This window comes from Enhydra lutris, unplaced genomic scaffold (assembly GCF_002288905.1).
Source record: "Enhydra lutris kenyoni isolate GAN:26980312 unplaced genomic scaffold, ASM228890v2 scaffoldscaffold22, whole genome shotgun sequence".
NCBI classification, from domain to species: Eukaryota; Metazoa; Chordata; class Mammalia; order Carnivora; family Mustelidae; genus Enhydra; species Enhydra lutris.
Window position 1 is genome coordinate 7,527,885 of NW_019154106.1, and position 19,497 is coordinate 7,547,381.

The following is a 19,497-nucleotide window of genomic DNA, read 5'->3' on the forward strand; positions in this document are numbered from 1 at the left end:
CCCATCTGTCTCCGAGGCACCGTGGAATGAAGGGGAGGAGCGTGCTCGGGAGAGGCAAGCCTGCCTGCCTGCCACTCCAGGCTCTGCCTCCCGAGTATCTGTGTGACCTTGAGGGTCACTTCCCTGCCCTGGGCCTCAGTCTCCTGAAATGTAACATGAGATGTAGGGCCTCCTGGACTGAGTGACCCTGTGTGTGAGGCCTTGACTCAGATGGCCGCTCCGTGTCTGTCCCCTTTCAGCCTTGGTGGGGCTCAGGGACCTTGAACTCCTCACCCCCCCGGGGAGCCCTGTCCTTGGTACCCCCACTAACCAGCTGTCCTTTCTTCTCTCTCTCTGCCTTGCCCTTTCCTGAACCTCGCCGGCCTACAGAGGAGCACCCCATGGAAGGTGAGTAATGCTTTCTCGTCTTTGGGGCGGTGGTCAATCACCGCGGGGTCCTCTGTGAGGGGATGTCGTTGGCCCCTGGAGGGCTCCCTCTCCTGCCCATGTTTGGGGAACCCCTAGGGGAAGGATGTCTGGGGGTCCTCGGGCTGCCTCGGCCCTACTTCTCACCTGTTCCTTCTTTATTGGTTTGCTGGGGAGAACTGCCGGACAGAGAGCAGGCCTTTCCAAGGGCCAGTGTGCCGCCTGGCATGTCCTCTTTAGGAAGGAGATGGGAGCGAGGACGAAGGGATAGGGCTGGAGGAGCTTAAGTGCCCAGAGGGAGTGAGGAGACACTCTTGGCCAGCCCAGTGGGGGGAGTGTATGAGGGCCATGCAGCTGGGGTCTTGGGGCTGCTTGGGTGGGGTCCGCTCTGAGTCTGGAGGAGGCAGGCAGAGGGTGGGGGGCCGTGTCCCCGGGTGCGTGGGTGTAGGTGGGTAGCAGCTTCTCCGCTCTGACACCTGGGCTGGACGGCAGGGGTGGTCTGCTTCTTCTCTGGGCCCCGGCCGAGGGCCAGCACTAGGCCCGGAGGCTGCCCCTCTTTGGAGTCCCTCTGTCCATTCCTTCCCTGTCCTCTGTTTCGTCTGCCTTTCTTTTCTCTCTCTCGCTCTCTCTCTCTCTCTCTCTGGTTTCTGTCTTAACCTTTCTTTTCTCCAGGGCTCCATCTCTGGATCTCTTCCTCTGTCTCTGTCTTTCCCCAGGCTCTCTCTGGGCTCCTGTCAGTCTCTGAACTGTCCCCTCTTGCGTCGGTGTGCCCTGCTCCTTGTCCTCTTCTGGGGTGCACGGGAGACGGGAAGACTCGGTGGGCTGGTCAGGTGTGGAGGCTGGGTGGCAGGGGAGCTCACACAGCCACCAGGAAGAAGGCAGGCAGCAAGGTGGGCGGGAGGTGGGATCCGGTCCCCAAACCTGTCCCATGTTCTTTTCCTGGAGAAGCAGGAAGAGGGCGGGAGAGTGGGAGGGATACCGCGACTCTACGTAGGCCGGAAGCTCCCTGGGCCTGGGCCCTGGCAGGGGAAGGGTAGGAGGACAGCACTCAGGATGGGGGAGTCCCAGCTGGGAAAGAAGGGGAGGGCTTTTGGCCGGAGTGTGGGCTGGAATCTATTTTTCCTTGTGGAGTCCATGGTTTGGCTTGTCTCTTACTGATGTCTCTTTTCCCTGAGTGGCTTCGTTTCCCCTGGTCATGGCAGGCAGGCACCCACCTGTGTGTGTGTGTGTGTGTGTGTGTGTGTGTGTGTGTGTGTGTGTATGTGTGTGTGCGAGAGAGAGAGGGAGTGAGAGAGAGACTGTGTGTAGCTGTGTGCACATGTGCTCCTTGGGCTCGGCTGCCTGGTTGTGCCCGTGTGCCTTTGTGCACGTCTGTCCCTCTATGCTCTTGTGCTCGTGCCTGAGTGTGTGTGTAGGTGCGTGCACGCCTGTCCTCGTGCCTTCTGTGGCGTGGTCCGCATCTCTGTGTGTCTCTGTAGGCGTGTCTGCGTCTGTGTCTGCCTCTCTGTGTGTCAGTGTTTACCTCCGTGTGCGTGAGAGAGGGAGTCTGTGTGTCGTGTGGACGCAGCCGTCTGAGGGCTGGAGATAAGATTTAGGGCTGATGTGACTTTTACTTGCTCTTGATGTCATGTCTCCTCCGGAACAAAGGGAGAGATGGAAGGAGAGAGAGGGGACGGGAACGAGCCTGAAGGGGGAGGCTTGTGGGGAGGAAGACAGGGGCAGAGAGGTGGCAGGAAAGAGGGGGGTAAGTAGAGGCCGGAAGAAGAAGTGGAGGGAGGGACAGAGAGGAGAGAACTCAGGGAGGGGAAACAGCCAGGCCAAAGAAGAAAGCAGGAGGGCGCTGGAGAGAGGTGACTGAGCCAGGAGGGACAGGAGAGGGACCGTCAGTTCTTCTCCAAGCAAGCAGGATAGACAGGAACAAGAAGGGAAGCTGGGCTTGGGGACAAGTGGAGAATGAGCCCCTTTGGATGCCACTGACCCATTTCTTGGGGGCGGCATGCTGGCCTGCTGGTTTGGAAGAGGCAGTGTGTGTGTCTGCGTGTCAGTGTGTGTGTGTGTGTAACACACCCAGGGGGTGACGAATCTGTGTGTCTATCTGTGACGTGTCTGCTTGTGTGTCTCTCAATCTTGTTCCCCGTCGCCATCTTTCTTCTTGGGTCATCTTGGGCTTCTGGTACAAGGGCAGGGAGTGAGACTAGGGGTGATTTTGGGGGGCTGGGGTGGGCTGGGGCCTCCTCTGGGGCGCAGTGCTCTGGACTCGGCCGCTGAGATCTTAGAGACCTCTGTGCCGCCTTCACCCTCTTTCCCCGTCCCTCAATGCTGTGCCCTCATCCTGGCCTTCTCCCAGGAACCCAGCCAACCAGCTCCCCAGCCCCTGACAGCCCCTCCTCTGTCCTCCCCAGCCTCTGGTAACAGGGAGAGAAGACCCAGAAGCAGCCAGATAAAGTGTCCTAGGAAAGGGCCCTTGGTAATGCCATCCATCACTGCCGGCCTCTTCTCCAGGGGGTGGGAGGAGGGGCCAATGCCACAGGTGGACGTGGGGAGGGCTCACCCCGGCCTGCTGGGCACGAGGAAGGAGCGGAGATTTCAGGCCTGGGGGACGGGGGCGGGGACTGAGGAGACGGAGGCTTTGAGGGGGTGCACCCGCAGGCCAGGCTGGCTGGAGCCAGGGGGTAGACAGGGCAGGGAACAGGCCTCCCCTTCCCCAAGATGGCTGGTGCTGTCACGCCTGAGGGAGCTGAGCAGCTGGTTGCCGTGGCGACGGAGGGAAAGTGCCGCATGCTAATGAGGCTGCCTGGGAGCTGGGCAGTGGAAGGGTCTGCGAGGGGAGAGACTTGGCTCCGTCCCCACCCCACCCCACCCCACGCAGCGGCGCAGGCCTGCAGGGGGGACAGAGGGCCCGTCCTAGGGCCTCTAGCCCCTGCGCCTGGATTTCCAAGAATGGGAGGCCACAGGCAAGGCTATTTCTGCCTGGAAGAGTTGGGAGAAGGTTTAGGGCTCTGGGTCTGGCTCTTGGGTTTAGGGGGTTTGGAAGAAAATGCTGGGAGACCTTGGGGAAAGTTCGTGGGGGGCACTCAGAGCCAAGAATAAGACTCAGTCCAAATGCTTGGTCCTCCCCACTTTTGTGGCTAAAACCTTCGTCTTCCCAAGAGCTGTTCTCTTCTGATGCAGCCCTTTCGATGCAGGAGGGATGGTCCCCTCCCCCAGTTGGCCTGAGCTGCAGAGGTAGGGGGAGACCCATGCCTTTCCCCAGAGAGAGGAGAAGGGGGCGACGTGAACCTCTGCCCACATTTTCCACAGGGTCCAGGCCTTTGGCCCCTGGCCACTCCCTTCCTGGCCCCTGGAGATCTTTACCTTGATAATCCCACTCTGGCCTGACTTTTTGTCCCGAGGGCCACCCTCTCATTGCCAAAGCACTGGGATGGTTTCCAGGTATCCAAGGACTCTTCCTTCCCCGCCCTTTTGGCTAGAGACCTGGGATGCAGGGTCCCGGGAGAGGGAGGGCCTGGCTGGTCATGTCAAGGAAGCCTGGGGCTTCGGCTTCGCTGTGGACCTGGGGCTGCCAGCCTCAGTTCGGGGAGGGCTTTCCGTGGCTGGTGTCTTCCCAGGACTAGGGTGCTGGTCCACTTGGCCAGACTCTTTCCCACCTAAGGTTTAGGAAGTCCTGGGTCAGGGCTGATGAGGGTTTTCCAAGGGGCTGAGGTAACGGTGGAAAAAAGTCCCAGCCCATCTTGCCTTGAGTCTTGGAGCTAGGACTTCTGTTTTCCATTTTCAAAATTCAGCTTCTGGCTCATCTCAGGGAGGTCTGGGCCAGAGAAAGGGGGTCCATAGAGTAATTCTGACCTCTCAGAGAGCCAGACCTCCTGCCCACAGGCCTTGGCTGTCCCAGAGTGTGGGCCCCAGTCTCCTAGCTCTGCTTGTGGAAGGATCCAAGCTCAAGCCCTCTGCTCCAGCTTTTCCCATCCTCCGATCTGCTTCTGCTCTAACGTTGTCCTCCTGGGCCTCGCTTTCCTTGTAGAGTCCAGGAGCACAGCGATCAGTGTGGAGGTTGTTGGGGAGGTGGGCATCTGGGAGGACTGGGGCTGGACAGAAGCCTTTGCAAAGCCCACTTTGGTGGGAGAGTCCTTCTAGGCCCAGGCCCCACACGCCCCCCCTCCCCCTTCTGTGCCAGACTCACAGGGGTGAGGTCGTGGGGTGGAGGTAGGGTGGGGTTGGAGGTCGCCCCTGTCCACTTAATCCCGCGCTAACAGGACACTCTCTCTCTCTCCAGGTGGCTTTGATTTTTGTGTCGTGTCTTATTTTCTCTTCCATCCGAATCGTTTTTTCTCGTTGACTGTTTTTTTTTCTCTCCGCCTCCCGGAAGAAAAAAAAAAAGAAAAAAAGAAAAAGGAAAAAGCAGCCCTCCCAGCCTCATGCTTCTCCTCCTTTTCCTTTTTTTTTTCCGGCAAGAAGAAAAAAAAGAAACCAAATTCTCTCCCCCCTTGCAGTGACTCCCTGCCCCGACCCTTCCTCTGGTTCTGCCTGTACCCCCTCACCCCCTCTGGAGCCCCCTCTCTCACTCGCTTTCTGTCTCTCTCTGTCCCCCCCCTCATGCCCTCCACCCTGTTTCCGGCATCGGGGCCCCTCTCCTCAGCTTCCGGGGCTGGGGGCTTTCCCCTCGATGCCTGTCACAAGTTAAAAAGGGTTTTTAAATTGTGGCAGCAAGAGCTTTTTTCTCCCCTCTCTCTGGCTGATTTTGATGACTCGTGTTTTCTTTGTTTCTTTCCCCTTTTCTTTCTTTTTTCTCCTTTTTTTTTTTTTTTTCCTTTCTTTCTTTCTCCCCTTCCCCTTTCCAAGGTCCGGCTCACCTGACGTTAAACAGCGAAGGTATGGTTTGAAGTTCTGGTTTGGATTGGATTGGATTGGATTGCCCCCAACCTGCGACTGGATTTTCTGTTCCTCTCCCTGCCCCCCTCTCCCAGGCTCCACCTGTCCCACCACCTTCCTGCCTTTCCCGCCCTTCCCGCCCGCTGCCTCTGTCCTCTCTGTGTTCCGTGACTGGGGCGCTGGGGTGGGGGCGGGGCTGACCCCCGGCTGTGCTCTCCCCCCCCCCGCCCTCCCTGCCGCACTCCATCCGCCCTCATCTCACCTTGGTTTCTGACATCAAGAGATGTTAAAACTCCTGCCGCTGTCTCCAGTCACCCTTTTGCGTTTTCCTGGTACTGTATCTTCTTTTTCCCTCCTCATGATGGTGTTTTATTTCCTTCCACTCATTCTGATCATTCTTTCTTTTCTGTGGACCCAAGTACAAGGAGAAAAGCAGGGGCCTGAGGCAGAGGCTTCTAGGCAGCCTCGCTGCCCCCCCCCCCGCTGCTGCATGGTGTCCCCTCTGTCCACAGTGGCTGCGAAGCGGGGAGAGGCAGGGGGCTGGAGGTGTGGGACCCCCTCTTGGCACAGCTGTCCTGCCATCTGCCCTCACCAGCATCTCTTGACCCTGTTTGACAGAGGAGGACAGTCAGGCACAGAGGGATGTGGCGATTTGTTAGTGATTAGACGGCCTTTAGTTGGTGGTAACATTGGGGCTGCTTCTCTATTTTTAGCCTCCCCTCCCTACCAAGTCCCTACCATCTTTAAAAGCCCGGGGCATTGAGCAAACCTGACTCTGATCCCCGCCGCCCCCCCTCAGCGCTGAGCTCTCCAGGGTCTCCCGGTCCCTGATTCTTGAGCTCAGGTGTTCCAGACCCTTAATCATTGCTCCCCATGCCCAGGGGGATCCTCTGCCAGGGCTCCTCTCCCATAGAGGGGGGCTTTTTAGCCTGTAGGCAGGAGAGGCCTAGGGGACGAAGACTGGACTGTGGGGAGAGGCTCTGCTCTGGAATTTGGGATGGATTTAGGTCTGGGAAGGTAGGGGTCTGGGATTCTTGCAGGGATGCGAAATTTTGGCAAAAACGGTGGGACAAGGGGACATCCCGCGGGAGTAGTCGGGACCGGGGAGTTTCACTCACATCCTTCTTGCCTCTCATTGCCTGTTCTGGGTCTGTTGGTGTCCAGAGAGGGTGCACCTTGTCATAGATGAAGCCCAAAGGAACCAGTGCCCCGCTCCCCTGCCCCCCGCTCCTCTGTCCCCCTCCCCTGACAGGTCCACAACCCAGGTGGGATTCCAGCTTTGCTTGTGGGGATTTGGGGTTGAGATGGAATAAGGGCCCAGACACAGACTTTTAAACTCCATTCTCCAGCCCTCCCAATGGCTCTGGCAGTAGCTGTGGGGGTCCGAGAGCCAGGCGTTGAGTGCCCGAGTGCCTGGCAGGGTTGGGTGGGGAGCTCAAGCCAGCCTGGAACCCAGATGTGATAACATGTGTCTGCGGGGGCTTTGGAGAGGAGGCCTGGTGGTTTGATGGGCCGCGTGGGAGGAAGTGGGAAGTCAGCCCTGAGAAAGGCCTTCCCTACATACGTGATAAACTCCGGCCAGGCAGAGCCTCTCTTGGTGTGCCTAGCCCTGCAGAAGACCATGACAGCAACCATGGCCCTGGCCCTGGGAAGCCCCGTGATCTAATTGGCAAAGCAGGGGACAGAGGGGACATCAGGAACGCTCACCACTAAGTGAACCAGGTGTAGATGGAGAACCAGATTTGCCTCGAGGACAGGCCAAGAACATGAGAGGCCTTTGGTGCATGAATCAGGACGGTCTGGGAGGAGGGCGCCTGTGTCAGGCTTTTGGAGGAGTGAGAAGCATGAACTCCCGCCTAGCAGAGAAGGTTCCAGAAGAAGCAGAGTGGGGAGGCGAGTGAGCAGGCATCTGGAAGTGGAGGCTTAGGGTCCCGAGGGCTGGCCTGTGTGCATGTTCTTGGGAAGAAGGAGCTTCTGAACCATCAGGGCCCCTTCTCCTGCAGTCTCCCCAGCCCTGGGCCAAGGGCAGAAGTTGGTGGCTGTGATTCTCATGGGCTCTGCGGGCCTGTTGGATTTGTCATCTGGCCCTGAAGGTAGTGAGTCCCCAGAACAGCACCCCCTGCCCCACCTGTACCTCCAAGCAGGACCTTGACCCTGGAGAGGGCCTTCTGTCACCTCAAGGCTGGGGTGGGACTGGCTGGGTAGCCCCCTGTGCCTGATTCCCCAATTCTGCTTCTCCAGTAGGGTCCTTACTGTTCTCCGAGGGGGGGGCCGGGAGAGGAGGAGCCAGCGATGTGCACCAGCCAACGAAAGGTCAGTGACTCCACAGTCCCCAGAGAGCCCAGCCCCCTTGCAGGCTAACTGCACTTCTTGGGGGGACAGATGAGTCAGCAAAGGTGTATCCCTTTGTCCCCCCTCTGAGGTCCCTGGCGATGGCTGGGCCTGCGTCCCTGGGACCTGTCCTTGTGTGAAGGGCCACAAATCCCAGTTGTCCTAATGACCTTTTTCTAGAACACGCATGTCTTTTGGTGACAGATGTTCAAGCCCATCCCTAGAAAGTATCTGGGAAGTAGGGTAAAGAAGCAGGGCACCTCCCCCATTGAACCACCAAATTCTGGAAGCCTGCTAGATGCCAGCAGCCCAGGGGGATTCTGGTTAGGAGACGCGGCCTCTGTAGTATGTGTGTATCCCCTAAATGAGCCTTCACTTCCCTTTGTGGATGGCCTTGCCACCCTGGGCTTACAGATGCGAAACGTGACGCTTGCCCGAGCCCCTGCAGCCGGCTCGTGGCCTCTCAGTCCGTCTTGGGGCTGTCCAGGTTCTCAATGACTTTTTCTGCTCTGAGGCTGCCTCCCGTAAGAGGTCCTCTTTCCTAAGGAATTTGGGGTGGGGGCAGTCTAGCAGCCCACAAGGAGCTCGCTGGGTGCCAAGCCCCGGGCCTATCAGGTCCCGATCCTGGATCCGTCTGTGCTCCTTTGTATGCGCCGTGAGTGCTGTTGGCTTGGCTTTCTGCCCCCCCTGCCTTCTTCCCGACTATTCAGTATCTCTCTGATACTGAATCTTTTTGAAAAAGTGGCCGGGCCCTCCACCCCAGCGGTCTCCCCTGAACTCTGCAAGCAAATCCACACGCTGCTCGGTGCCTCCATTTTATCTTCCTTGTTTCCCCTGTTAGCCTCCCCTTCTCCCCAGACTGAGCCCCTGCCCACCCACCCCCAGGGCAGGGCTGGGGTGTTTTCACCTGTACACCCCCAAGGCTTCACACAGCTCCTAGCATGAGCTCCGTGACTTTATTTGAAATGGGTAAACGGTCTCTGTTCTCCAGGGGCTCATTGACATTCTAACAAGTAACTACAAAAAAGTGTAGTCCATGCAAAGTGTCTGAAAAGTGCAGACTTTGTCCAAGAGGAGTTAACGTATTCGTTCATCTAGAGAGAGGCACCATGCGTGCGCGCGCGCGTGCACACTCACACACACACAAAGTTACACATCAGTGCAAGCGTCATTTATTAGTGGAATAGGTCACAGTTTACGAAGCTTCATCCCAGCTGTTCTCCTTCTAGATGCCACAGCAGCCTGTGAGGCAGGCCGATGGTCAGCCCCTTTGCCCAGAGGAGGAAGCTGGGGCTTAGAGATTGGCCTCTTGGTCAAGGTCACCAAGCTGGTGGGAGAGCCAGCATGAGTGCCCAGGTCTTCTTTTTCACATCACACTTCCTCTCGAGGGAGCAGTATAAGAGGTTACTAGGCAGTAAGTGCCAAATGAGCAGAACAGACAGCTGTAGCGCTGGAGAGGAGGGAGGGGCGAAGGAGGGCTGGAGACCTTCCCAGAGGAGGGCCTCGAGCTGGGCCTGGAAGGGAGGCAGGTGCTCTGTCTCTCACGGCCCTTAGAACTCCAGGAGCCTAACGATGGGTCTCTAGCTGCCTTGTGTAGTGTAACTGGAGACACTTGTGGGGCTCCCCACTCCCTGACCATGGGAGGTGAACACAGATCAGCCCTGGTCCCTCTTCTGGAGCCAGGGTGGGGGTGGGACATCAGGAGCTGCCAATGTTTCTTCAAGGCCCCTGGGAGCTGTAGCCTCCCCCCACCCAGGGTCTGAGGGTGGTGGTGGGGAAGAGTACCCCCTGGCGCTTTGGGTCTGGCTCCTCCCAGGTCCAGTTTGCAGCCCCCTGAGCACCCTGGGCACCCTTACAGCCACAGAGACCCCCCGTCAATCCCTTAGGTGCTGCTGGCCTCCTCCCCATTCCGGGTCTGCTCTGTCCTTCCCGCCAACCTTGGGCTCTCTGGTTCACATTCGCTCACCTCCTTTCTCCCTCTTTTCCAATTCTTTCCCACTCTCTCTGGTGGCTCCAAGCCTCTGTCCATCTCTGGGCTTAATCGGAGAACACGGAGACTCCTCCGACTCCATGGCTGGCTTTGCCTCCTCTCCTAGGAGATCCGAGGCAGAGCCCAGAGGAATCGAGGAATGGCCTTGTTTCTTCGTTTCGCCTTGGCAGCCGTGGTCCAGCCCCGGGGCCTCCTCTCCGTTCTCTTTTGTTCTGCCCCCATCACTTCTTCACGTGATGGCTTTCTTCTTTCTTTCTGTTTGCTGTCCCTTTAATGATAGTTCCTTTGACTGCAGTGAAGGTGAGGGAACGGGAGGGGAGGGCTTCTGGGATGGACTGGTGCGTGTGGCAAACCCAAGGTCACACACATCCCCTTCTCCAGTCCTTGAGCCCCCTGGCTCTGCCCAGACTTGGGCAGCAGGCCTGGTTGCTATGGAAACACCCAGGCCCTGAGAAAGCCTTGGCTTCCATTCCCTAGAGGCCCCTGTCCCCCTTTCCTTGCTGGTCCCACTCCGTCCCCCTCACCTGTCCCCCCCTCGGCTTGCGGCTCGTCTTTAACCAGGCTGCTTTGCTCTGTCACCTCTTGCTGCGTCCTCGCTCTGAGCTGGCTCCATGTCCCTTCTGCCCCCTGTGGCCATCTCTCCCCCTCTCTGTGGTTCCCCTCTGCGTCGCCCTTCTTCCCCATGTCCCCTTCCTGTCTCTGCCTGGCTCTCCTTCATTTCCTGGCCCTTCTCGCTGGAGCCCGGAGGTAGGCAGAGCGGGGTTCCGACTGTCCCCGTGTTGCTCCTGCCCCCACCAGCTCCACGGCCCCGTGGCCTCAGGAAACCGGGCCTTGCCAGCTGCAACGAGCGCAGTGCCAGGCTCTGGGGCAGCAGCTGGTGCCTTGGCATCCGGAGGCAGTGAGGACGGAGTCTCCAGGCACTGCGCCCGGAGGGAGAGAAGCGGGGCTGTTGTGTGCGGGGGAGGGGCGACGGCGGAAAGCGCACCCGGGTCACGGCCGCTCCCACACGTGGTGCTGCTACTGTGGCCGGGCTCACAGGGGCGCAGGTGTCCTCTGAGGGCTGTTCGTGCGCCTGGCATTGTGCCCTGCTCCTTCCTGGGCCTGGCAGCCTGGGTTGAGGACCCTGCTCTCCATGAGGGCCTGAGGCCGGCCATCCCCACCCCAACCCATACTGGGAGGTGAGCCAGATGAGCTCTGCAGTGCCCAGTGTTGGCAGAAGCGAGTCCCTGTCTTCGTTCGGGTCCTCTGCTTTGCCCTGACTCCACCTCCCCTCCTCTTCCTCCTCCACAAGCTCTAGCTTGTGGCGGTGTGGGGCTGGGACCCTCAACATCTCTCCACACGGCTGTCGTCCTATCACTTGTCACCCACTTACAGATGCTACAAATCCCTAAGGTCTCCCAAGTGTTATTTTGCTTCTGCTTGAAAAGTGCCTTTGGAGGGAGCCCTGCGCAGGGTGCTTACACACGCACACATGCAAACGCACGCACATGTGCCCAAGACCCAGAACCATCTGCTGGCACTCAGGAGTCCTACCCCTGCCCTCTGGGGCCCCTCAGAGGCTCTCGGCCTAGGGCCCATCTGCACTGTCCTCTCAGGTTGGAGTGGCCAGGGGCTGGCCTGGTGGCCGGCCTGTGGTCACCTGTGTAAGCCCCACCTGGTGGCCCTCAGCGCCCTCGTGCCTATCGCCGTCACCTGCATTGTCCTCCCGTGTGTCTTCCCTCCGTCTTACCCCACCCCACCGTTCCCCAGCCTCCTCTTCTGCTCCCTGCTGCCCACCAGGCCTGCTGGGCCAATCCCCACCACGTGAGGCCCGAAACTGCCCCGGGCCCTGAGAATGACCATCAGCAGAGAAGAGGCAGGGGCGGGAGGAGGCGGGCTGCCATCAGGAGACCCTCAGCGCCCCAGTCTTAAGGGAGACGCTCCAGCATCCCTTGGTTCAGGGAAGTGGCCGAAGGAGGACTGGCTGGGGATGGGGATGGGTGCGGGGAGAGTGCAAACGTCTGCTTTGCCCAGGCTTGTGGCAGCTAAATTGTCAGCTGTCCGTGTGAGCGCCGCTTAGCAGCCTCCCGCTTTGGCCATGGACACAGGCGAAGGCGACTTCTGACAGTCAAAACGTCCGTGTCCAGAGGGAGGGTGGACGGGCGGAGGGTGGGGACGGAAGAGGGCCTGACACTTGCAGAGGGAGCTGCCGGGCTCCCTCTGGTGCCCAGGACCTGTGCCCCTGGCTGCTGGAGGGGCAGCGGCAGGTCCCGCTCAGCCTCTCCCGTTTCCCCACGCCGCGGCATCCAGGCAAGGAGGAGTTTGTGGCGACCTTCAAAGGCAACGAGTTCTTCTGCTACGACCTGTCGCACAACCCGATCCAGAGCAGCACCGACGAGATCACGCTGGCCTTCCGCACCCTGCAGCGCAACGGGCTGATGCTGCACACCGGCAAGTCGGCCGACTACGTCAACCTGTCCCTCAAGTCTGGGGCTGTCTGGCTGGTCATCAACCTGGGCTCAGGAGCCTTCGAGGCCCTCGTGGAACCCGTCAACGGCAAGTTCAACGACAACGCCTGGCACGACGTCCGGGTCACCCGAAACCTGCGCCAGGTAGGGGGAGCGAGAAGGAGGCGGGGGTGGGGGGGTGGCAGCTGTGCTGGGGTGGACCGGAGTGCAACGCAGGGGGGCGGCCTGCGTGGAGGGGCGTGGAGGGGCGTGGAGGGGGGTGGGGTGGGGTGGTAAGGCATCAAGGCCCCGCCCAAGAGGTGTGGTTCGGGAGAAGTTCCAGGCTTCTGGTGCGAGGGCAGCGGCGGGGGCGGCGGGCAGGTTGCGAGCCCAGGAAGGGGAGCGTAGAGGAGGCTGCAGAGCTGCCTGGGGTGGGGCCCGAGGGAAGGGGAGGGGCCTGGCTCTCAATGGTGTCCGATGCTAGGCTTTTAAGGGCCCCCAGGGTTAAAAAGTCAGGTGACCTGGCAGGAGAACAATTTCAGGGAGGGCGTAGAGCCTGGGTGGGTGGGCCCTGGGAGCCCGTGGAAAGGTTCTGGCCTGGTAGCTGTGGGTTCCCTGACTCTAGGGCAGAAGGGCACCGATGTAAGTGTGGGAACAGAGTGTGGCCTGCCCACTGGCGGGGCCTTTCCAGGGCAAGGCAGGGATGGGGTCTGGGCAGGGTAAAGGTGCGGCAGGTGTGAGGGAGAGCAGGACTGCTGGGCGTGCTTGGCCTCGCCTCTCCTCCAGGGCTGCACACTTATTTCTCCTTGTCCCTCCTGGGAAGGCCCAGCAGCCCGTGGTGGCCTTTCCGTGGTCTCCAGGCCCCTTGCAGGAACCCAGAGGAGACCCCGCAGGAAGGACCAGATTCTTCTCTGCAGCTGCTCCCAGATGGTCCGCCAGCAGGGGCAGCAGCTCTAGAGTCCTCCAGGTGGCCTCTGTGCCACTGACTTCTAAGGCCCAGGATGGCCACGGTGGGTCAGGCCATCTCTCTGGCCGGGCTTCTGCTTGACCCCCACTCCCCTCATCCTCCGTTTGCTTCCGGCCCTGGCAACTTCTTGCCTTAAGCAGCCTCCCATCCAGACCCCTCTTCCTCTGCCAGCGCAGCCACCGTGCCTCCAGCGACACCCGTCTATACCTCCTGACTCTTCTCTCTGTGCACTTGGGCAGAGGCCGGGGGCCCGGGCTTCTGCTGGTCCTCTTCTCTCAGACCCACCGCTTTCTCTCGCAGCGAGTGGCGGGGAAGCTCTTCCAGCTGTTTCCAGCAGGCTGAGGGCCACCAGGGACATGGACGTCTCTGTCCCAGGAGGTGCTTCACCGCTGCTGGGTTAGGCCTCCTCTTGCTAGGTATCGTCTCTGTCCTTCCTAGTTCCAACCTCGAGGCCACTCGCCTTCCGCCGCCTCTCCTGATGGTCCTCCCCATGCTCCTTCTCCCCGCTGTCTCCCGGACAGGATCCTCCACAGGCATGGGAATCCCGGCTGACCTCGTGCTCTTCCTACCTGTTCTTCGCCACCGCTGGGGGATGACCGCATGGGGGCTCCTCCTTTGGCATCTTCCCCCTTGCTGGGAGGTCTCTGTGACTAATCCTGGGGCTCTTTCTCCAGCCTGCTGCTCCCCGTGGCTGCGGGGCTCCTACCCATGTGCCTCTTCTTCATGCTCCCTGTGCTCTGAGGGGTACCAAGCTTGGGGGGACCCTCCTCAGGGCAGTGCCTTGTTTCATGTCACCTTGTTCTCTGACCCCGTTGGAGGGCGGTCTTATGTTGTCACTATTGTCTGAGCACACCTGAGTGTGTCCTGTGCATTTGTCCTACTCGTAGGTGCCATATGTGTGGCACCTGCAGGGTGGAAGGGGCGTTGCTTTAGTGCTTCTCGATGACTCTCCCTTCGAGGGACCAGGACTGTCACCTGGTACTGACCTCTGGGAACATGCTGCAAGCCCAGGGTCCCTATCCACATGTCGCTGGTCAACAAACACATCATGCATCCACGGTGGGTGCAGAGGGGAAAAAGGCAGTCTGTGCCCTGCCAGCCCTCTGGCTCCTGGGGACACAGGATGAATCTGTTGAAAGTGACAGAGCAAAGCTATGCCCATGCCAGGGAGCAGCAGGGACCTTAAAAGTTCTGGAAACTTGGAGTCACTGAGAGGAGGCTGGGGGAGGCGGGGGAGGCCTGGCCCCAGCAGCACCGAGCGGAGACAGTGACCCATGGTGGCCTCTTTTTGGGGCTCCCAGAGTTGGGGGTTCAAGCTGCTAACTGCTAGAAATCACTTCCCCGGCTTTTTCTCTTTCTTTTCTTCTTCTTCTTCTTCTTCTTCTTTTTTTTTTTAAGATTTATTTATTTTTTTTGAGAGTGAGAGAGCAAGCCTGGGTGGGAGGAGGGGCAGAGGGAGAAGGGGAGAGAGAATCTCAAGCAGATTCCCGGCTGAGCACGGAGCCCAACATGGGGCTTGATCTCAGGATCCTGAGATCATGACCTGAACTGAAATCAAGACTCGGACGCTTAACTGACTGAGGCCCCCAGGTGCCCCTTCCCCTGGTCTCTTTTATGACGAGTCCGAGCAGAGTCCGGTTGTGGTGACCCAAGCCCAGGCCTTCAGGGCCAAAGAAGGTGTCTGGTAAAGATCTGGATTGAGGTGTTCTTTAGGAAGGGTTTCTGGAAGGATCCACATGCTTACATTCGAGGTGCAGTCCCGTTTCGGTCATTGTGACGGTTCCTGAGTAGGTCAGCCTCGGGCTTGTGCTCTGGACTCACTGTCCCCACTGTCCCCACTCAAGACCCAGCCTATGGCCAAGTCCATCCTTACCAGGCCCTCCGAGTCCCTGCCTGTTTTCTCAGGGCTTCTCAGCCAAGATCCTGGGTCCTGTGAGGCTCTCAACCAAGGACAGTGTGTCCCCTCAGGCCCCCTGGGGAGACACTGCGGATGAGACACTGTGTTCCAGCCCGTCATCATGTTCCTTACGCGTGGTCAATATCTGTGTTAATTTCTTTTCTCTATTGGGGGGGGGGGAGTCTGCTCCTTGAGGGCTTAAAACCAGCAGCTAAAGTGCGTTTGTAGTTGTTTTCCAAGCGGTTTTCCTGGTTTGTCAGGCGCTCTACTGAGGCCGATTTTGGACACGAGGCCCCAGCAGATCTATTTCACATGCCCTGGGAACAACTCCTCTTCCCTTGCACAGTCAGAGGAAAGAGCACTTCTCCCTACACACCTTCAGAATTGTCTCAGGACCGTGTCCCTTCTTACAGTGTTTCTCAGAAGGCACTGGCAATCTCTTTTTTGTTTTGTATCTCGCCTAATTCTCACGAACCATCCTGTGCCGTGGGACATATTCCTGTTTTATCAATGAGCAAATCGAGACTCCGCAGGTTAGAGAACTTGCCCACTTATCCCCTCAGGAAGGGATAGGATTGGAAGTCTGACCTCGAAGCCGCACCCATTTCCCTACCTCCCTGGGAGAGCCCTGGTTGGTGTCCCTTGGAGGGAAATAAAAAGGCCCCCAGAACTCCTAATTTGTCTCGTGGATCTTCCATTCTTAGATGTTCTCGAGTCTTGTCTCTGCCCCAAGCTGCTCTAGCGTTAGAGCTACAGCCAGAGTTCAAGGTGGAGAGGGGGCTAAGTTGCCCCTGGATATAATGGCTGAGCCCCCGCCCCATGACTTGATGCCTTCCTCCTTCTTCACGCGCTGTCATTCTTGTGCTCTTGGACTCCAGGAGCCCTCTCTGTTCCTAGAGTGGGGAAGAACCTTTACCACTCATGTGCTAGTGGGAAGCCTTAGTATTCTGCATCCTGGCATTCTGGAAGGCACGGGCTGCTGTAGACCCCTCCTTGTGCTGTGTCCCGGGCCGCCAGGAATGGTTTCCAGTGCCCGCTCCACTCGACTTAATTTGGCCACAGTCGCCTTGGGTTTCGGGTTCCGGACCCACCCCTGCTTCAACTACTCCAAACTTGCTGTTTTTCAGAAGAAGCCGGGATGTCCTGACATTAGCGGCAGGCCCTGGCTTTGAACTCACCTCCCTTTCTTCTCAACCCTGTTTCTGAATTTGCCGTTCTACTCGTTAAAAATTCAAGTTGTCTCAGAAAGTTGAAAACTTTTTTTTTTCCTTATTTTAGTCTCCACAACCAGTTCTAGTTCAAAAAGAGTGATAATAGTTGGGTTTTTACCTCTGATCCCCACCCCACCCCTATGCCCTTTTTTCTCCTGTGTTGCTCGACCAGGCAGGGATATCAACAACTCTTACGTTTTGGGCGCCCTTGATTTCGCTGCCCTGAAACTAATTGTCCCTTGTCTGGACTGGTTGGTCTCTTCACTTTGCCACGGTCCCACCAGCTGACAGGACTAATCCTCGGACCCTGGGTTAGCCCCCCGCACTGGTCCCTGCACCTGCGGTTTGACCCCTGCCTTCCTGTTTTGTCAAGTGCTTCGGTATCACTAGGAATTGACACCCATTGTCTGGGACGTCTCCTGGTTGCTCAGTGTTGAATTCTGTTATTTTTCATTATACGAGGCCCTTATTAATTGTCTTTCTGAATTAGTCCCGGGCTCGCTGGTGATAATAATGCTGTAATGATCTGTCCCTAGAATACTTCTTCTTGAAATCACCCTCTCGGGTGTGCCTTTAGTCTTTAATGGACATCCAGCCAGAATGTCCCGCCATCTCTGATCCCCTCAGCGAAGCCACCTTTGTCCCTTTGATTTCTCCTCCACAAACACAAGGGTTATTTGGAAGGTGATGGTTGCCTCTGCCTTTGGCCTTGAGAAGAGAAAATAAACAAGAGCCACGTGGGGGCGGGGACTCTAGAGACTGGGTTAGAAGATGCTGGTTTATGGCTTAGGGAGGAGTAAGGGGTTTTAGAGGTGAATGGGCCTCTGTGTTCCTTTTTATGGTGCGGTGTGTGGGGGATATGGATTTCTGGTGCTGGCTGTGGGGAGTGGAGGCTCTGGGGTCTGTGGCGTGCATGGAAGGAGGCTGGGCTGCTGGGAAAGGCTTCCCAATTCCAGGGCTTGCAGGGGTGGCGGTGGAGGGGGGCGCGTTTCATTCTAGGACGGATAAGCTGCCCAGAGGAGCATAAGAGAATGAGGGTCGGGTGTTTGAAGAAACTGGGGAAGTTTCGGGGGAAAATGGGCTCTGGAAAGTCAAAATTAGGGAGGAAGGAGGGATCAGCCATGAGTGGGAGAGTGGGAGGAGAGGGAAGGGGTTTGGATGAGATATGTGGTGAATGTGAGCCCTCGGCCAGCCCTTGGAGGGCAAGGTTTCCTTTTCCCTGTTCGGGTGGCGACTCTCTCTCTCTTCTTTTCTCAAGGAAGGGAAACAATAAAAGAGGAGTTGCCCCTCCCTTCCATGACTCCCTGGATCGATTTGCCTCTCCTCCATGCCCAGGAAAAGCAGACCCCAATATCCCTTCCCATGCTCCTTGGGGAACCTCTTCCCTTCACCTCTAAATGAAATTGCCTCTCATTCTAGCCAGTCCCGTGACTCTCTGGGGGCATTGGCCACCCTTCTCCCAGCCTGACAGCCAGCTGGGCCACCACCAGCCAGTTAACCCATTAACTTGATATGGTCACTGGTCATCCAGGAGGCTGGTTCTCTAGAAGGCCATCTGGTTGACCAGTTAGCCAACAACTCATTGTCCATTCCCCGAGTCAATAGCCCATCCCTTTCTCGCATCCCTTGTCTCCCCCCTTCCTTCCCCCCAACTCCCTAACATTTCAGCTGAAAGGACTTACTAATACTGCATAAATGGGTCTGCTTCTTAACCCCCTGCCTTCCCTCTCTCACCCTCTGTTGGAAAACCCCGTTGCCAACTCTGTGTGTGTTACTAACACGCTTATAACCCAGGGGACCAAGGGATGGGCAGGGACAGGTGGGATGAGGTATGAGTGAAAAACCGAACTAACCTTTCTGTCTCATTGCGGAATGTCGGCCATCTTTAAGTCTTTGCTTTTCTGGTCCAGTTCTTTTGTTGTTTTCTTCTCTACTAACCAAGGTCTTTAACTGTTCCCCTTCTCTGCAGCTGGCTCTTCCGGGAGGGGTGTGGGGGGCAGAGGAATCCAGGGGAGGGGGTGGGAGGGGGGACTGGGAGAAGAAGGGATTTAATTTTTTGTGTTTTATTTCTCCCTCCCATTATAATTTAATTTTCTTGAAACGAAATGCTTCAGCTGAGCCTACGGTGGGAGGGTCTGAAAAACCAACCAAATACATATGGATATATATATTTTTCCTCTTTCCTTGAGTTTCACAGTTGGTCATTTTATTTTTCTTTTCTTTTCGTTCTGTTCTTTCGTTGTTGTCTTTGTTGTTGTTGTTGTTATTTTTTTTTTGACCGCCCCACCCCTCCCCCATATCTCCGGTGAAGCACGCAGGGATTGGACACGCTATGGTAAACAAACTGCATTATCTGGTAGATATCACTCTAATTGTCTTACCGTTTGGTTTGCCGTGGGTTTTTTTAGCTGTTCGATTCTCCCTCTTTTGTTTCCTTTCCCCGTTTGGTTTTGGTTGTTTTGCTCTTCCGATCGTTTTTTTGGCGTCCTGGACAATCTTCAGATTTTGCTTCTCTCTCTTTTAGTTTTTCCTCTTTCCCTTTTCTTTCTTTTTTTGGCCCAAACTCAAATCCAAAAGACAAGTGGAAACCAAGGAATTTGGCCTGTCTCTGCCTTAACCCTGACTCCTGAATTCAGATTCCTGGCCAGAGAGACCTGGGGGGCAGGCCCCATGTTCATCGGCTCTGGTTAGACCAGCCCCGATGCCAGGCTGCTGATTTCTATTGCTTTATTTTGTTCCTTTTCCCCCACACCCCTTCGCTCCTTCGTTTTTTCTCTTTGATTTAGTTTCTTTCTTGGTCTCCTGAAAATCCATGGAAAACACCATCCCATGACATGCTATGCTCTGCTCACTGTCAGCTCCCGGACAGACCCCCTCCAGTTGGGACCCGGGGGGGGCTGGGGCTGAGCCTCCTGTGGCAGCCAGCTGGGCAGGTTCCTAAGTGGGGGGTGGTGGGGATGGCCCCGGGAGATGCAGAGCGGCCTGGGACCAGCTCATGCTAGTTTGGGCGCAGTCCCATGCTGGCTGCCAGCGAAGAGGTGACATCCCCTCCCTCACGCCTCAGCCTTGAGGGTTCCTGGTTCCGCCCCCCCCCACATTTGCATGGCATGAATGGTCTTTTCCCCCCAGGAGGGATAGTGGCCAGTTCCCCCACCGCTCTGCTGTTCTGACTAACACTCTGTTTCACACTGTCTTCCTTCCCCCCTATCTCCCCCGACCTCCGTCCCCTGCCTGTCCCGCATGGCCTCGGCCGGAGAGGGGGGGTGGTTGCCTTCCCTGGTGAGGGGATGAGAGGAGGAGGAGCAGCAGAGGTGAAGTGGGGCTAGTTGTTGCCAAACCCCTCTGTTTGGGTTGGGCTCAGTCCCCGTGAGTGTCAGTGTGGGTGTGTGTGTCAGCGCAGCTGG

The 19,497-nt window shown here is 57.6% G+C and overlaps 1 protein-coding gene across 1 annotated transcript in view; it reads left to right on the forward strand.

Moving 5' to 3' along the window:
• The window catches only part of LOC111149787 (neurexin 2), a 96,328-nt gene that overhangs the window by 11,771 nt on the left and 65,060 nt on the right, over positions 1 to 19,497 (forward strand). Inside the window, 5 exon segments of the mRNA XM_022507049.1 lie at positions 370 to 387; positions 5,242 to 5,271; positions 7,513 to 7,584; positions 11,882 to 12,183; positions 18,405 to 18,449. Of these exon segments, the coding sequence (XP_022362757.1) occupies positions 370 to 387; positions 5,242 to 5,271; positions 7,513 to 7,584; positions 11,882 to 12,183; positions 18,405 to 18,449 (467 nt within the window).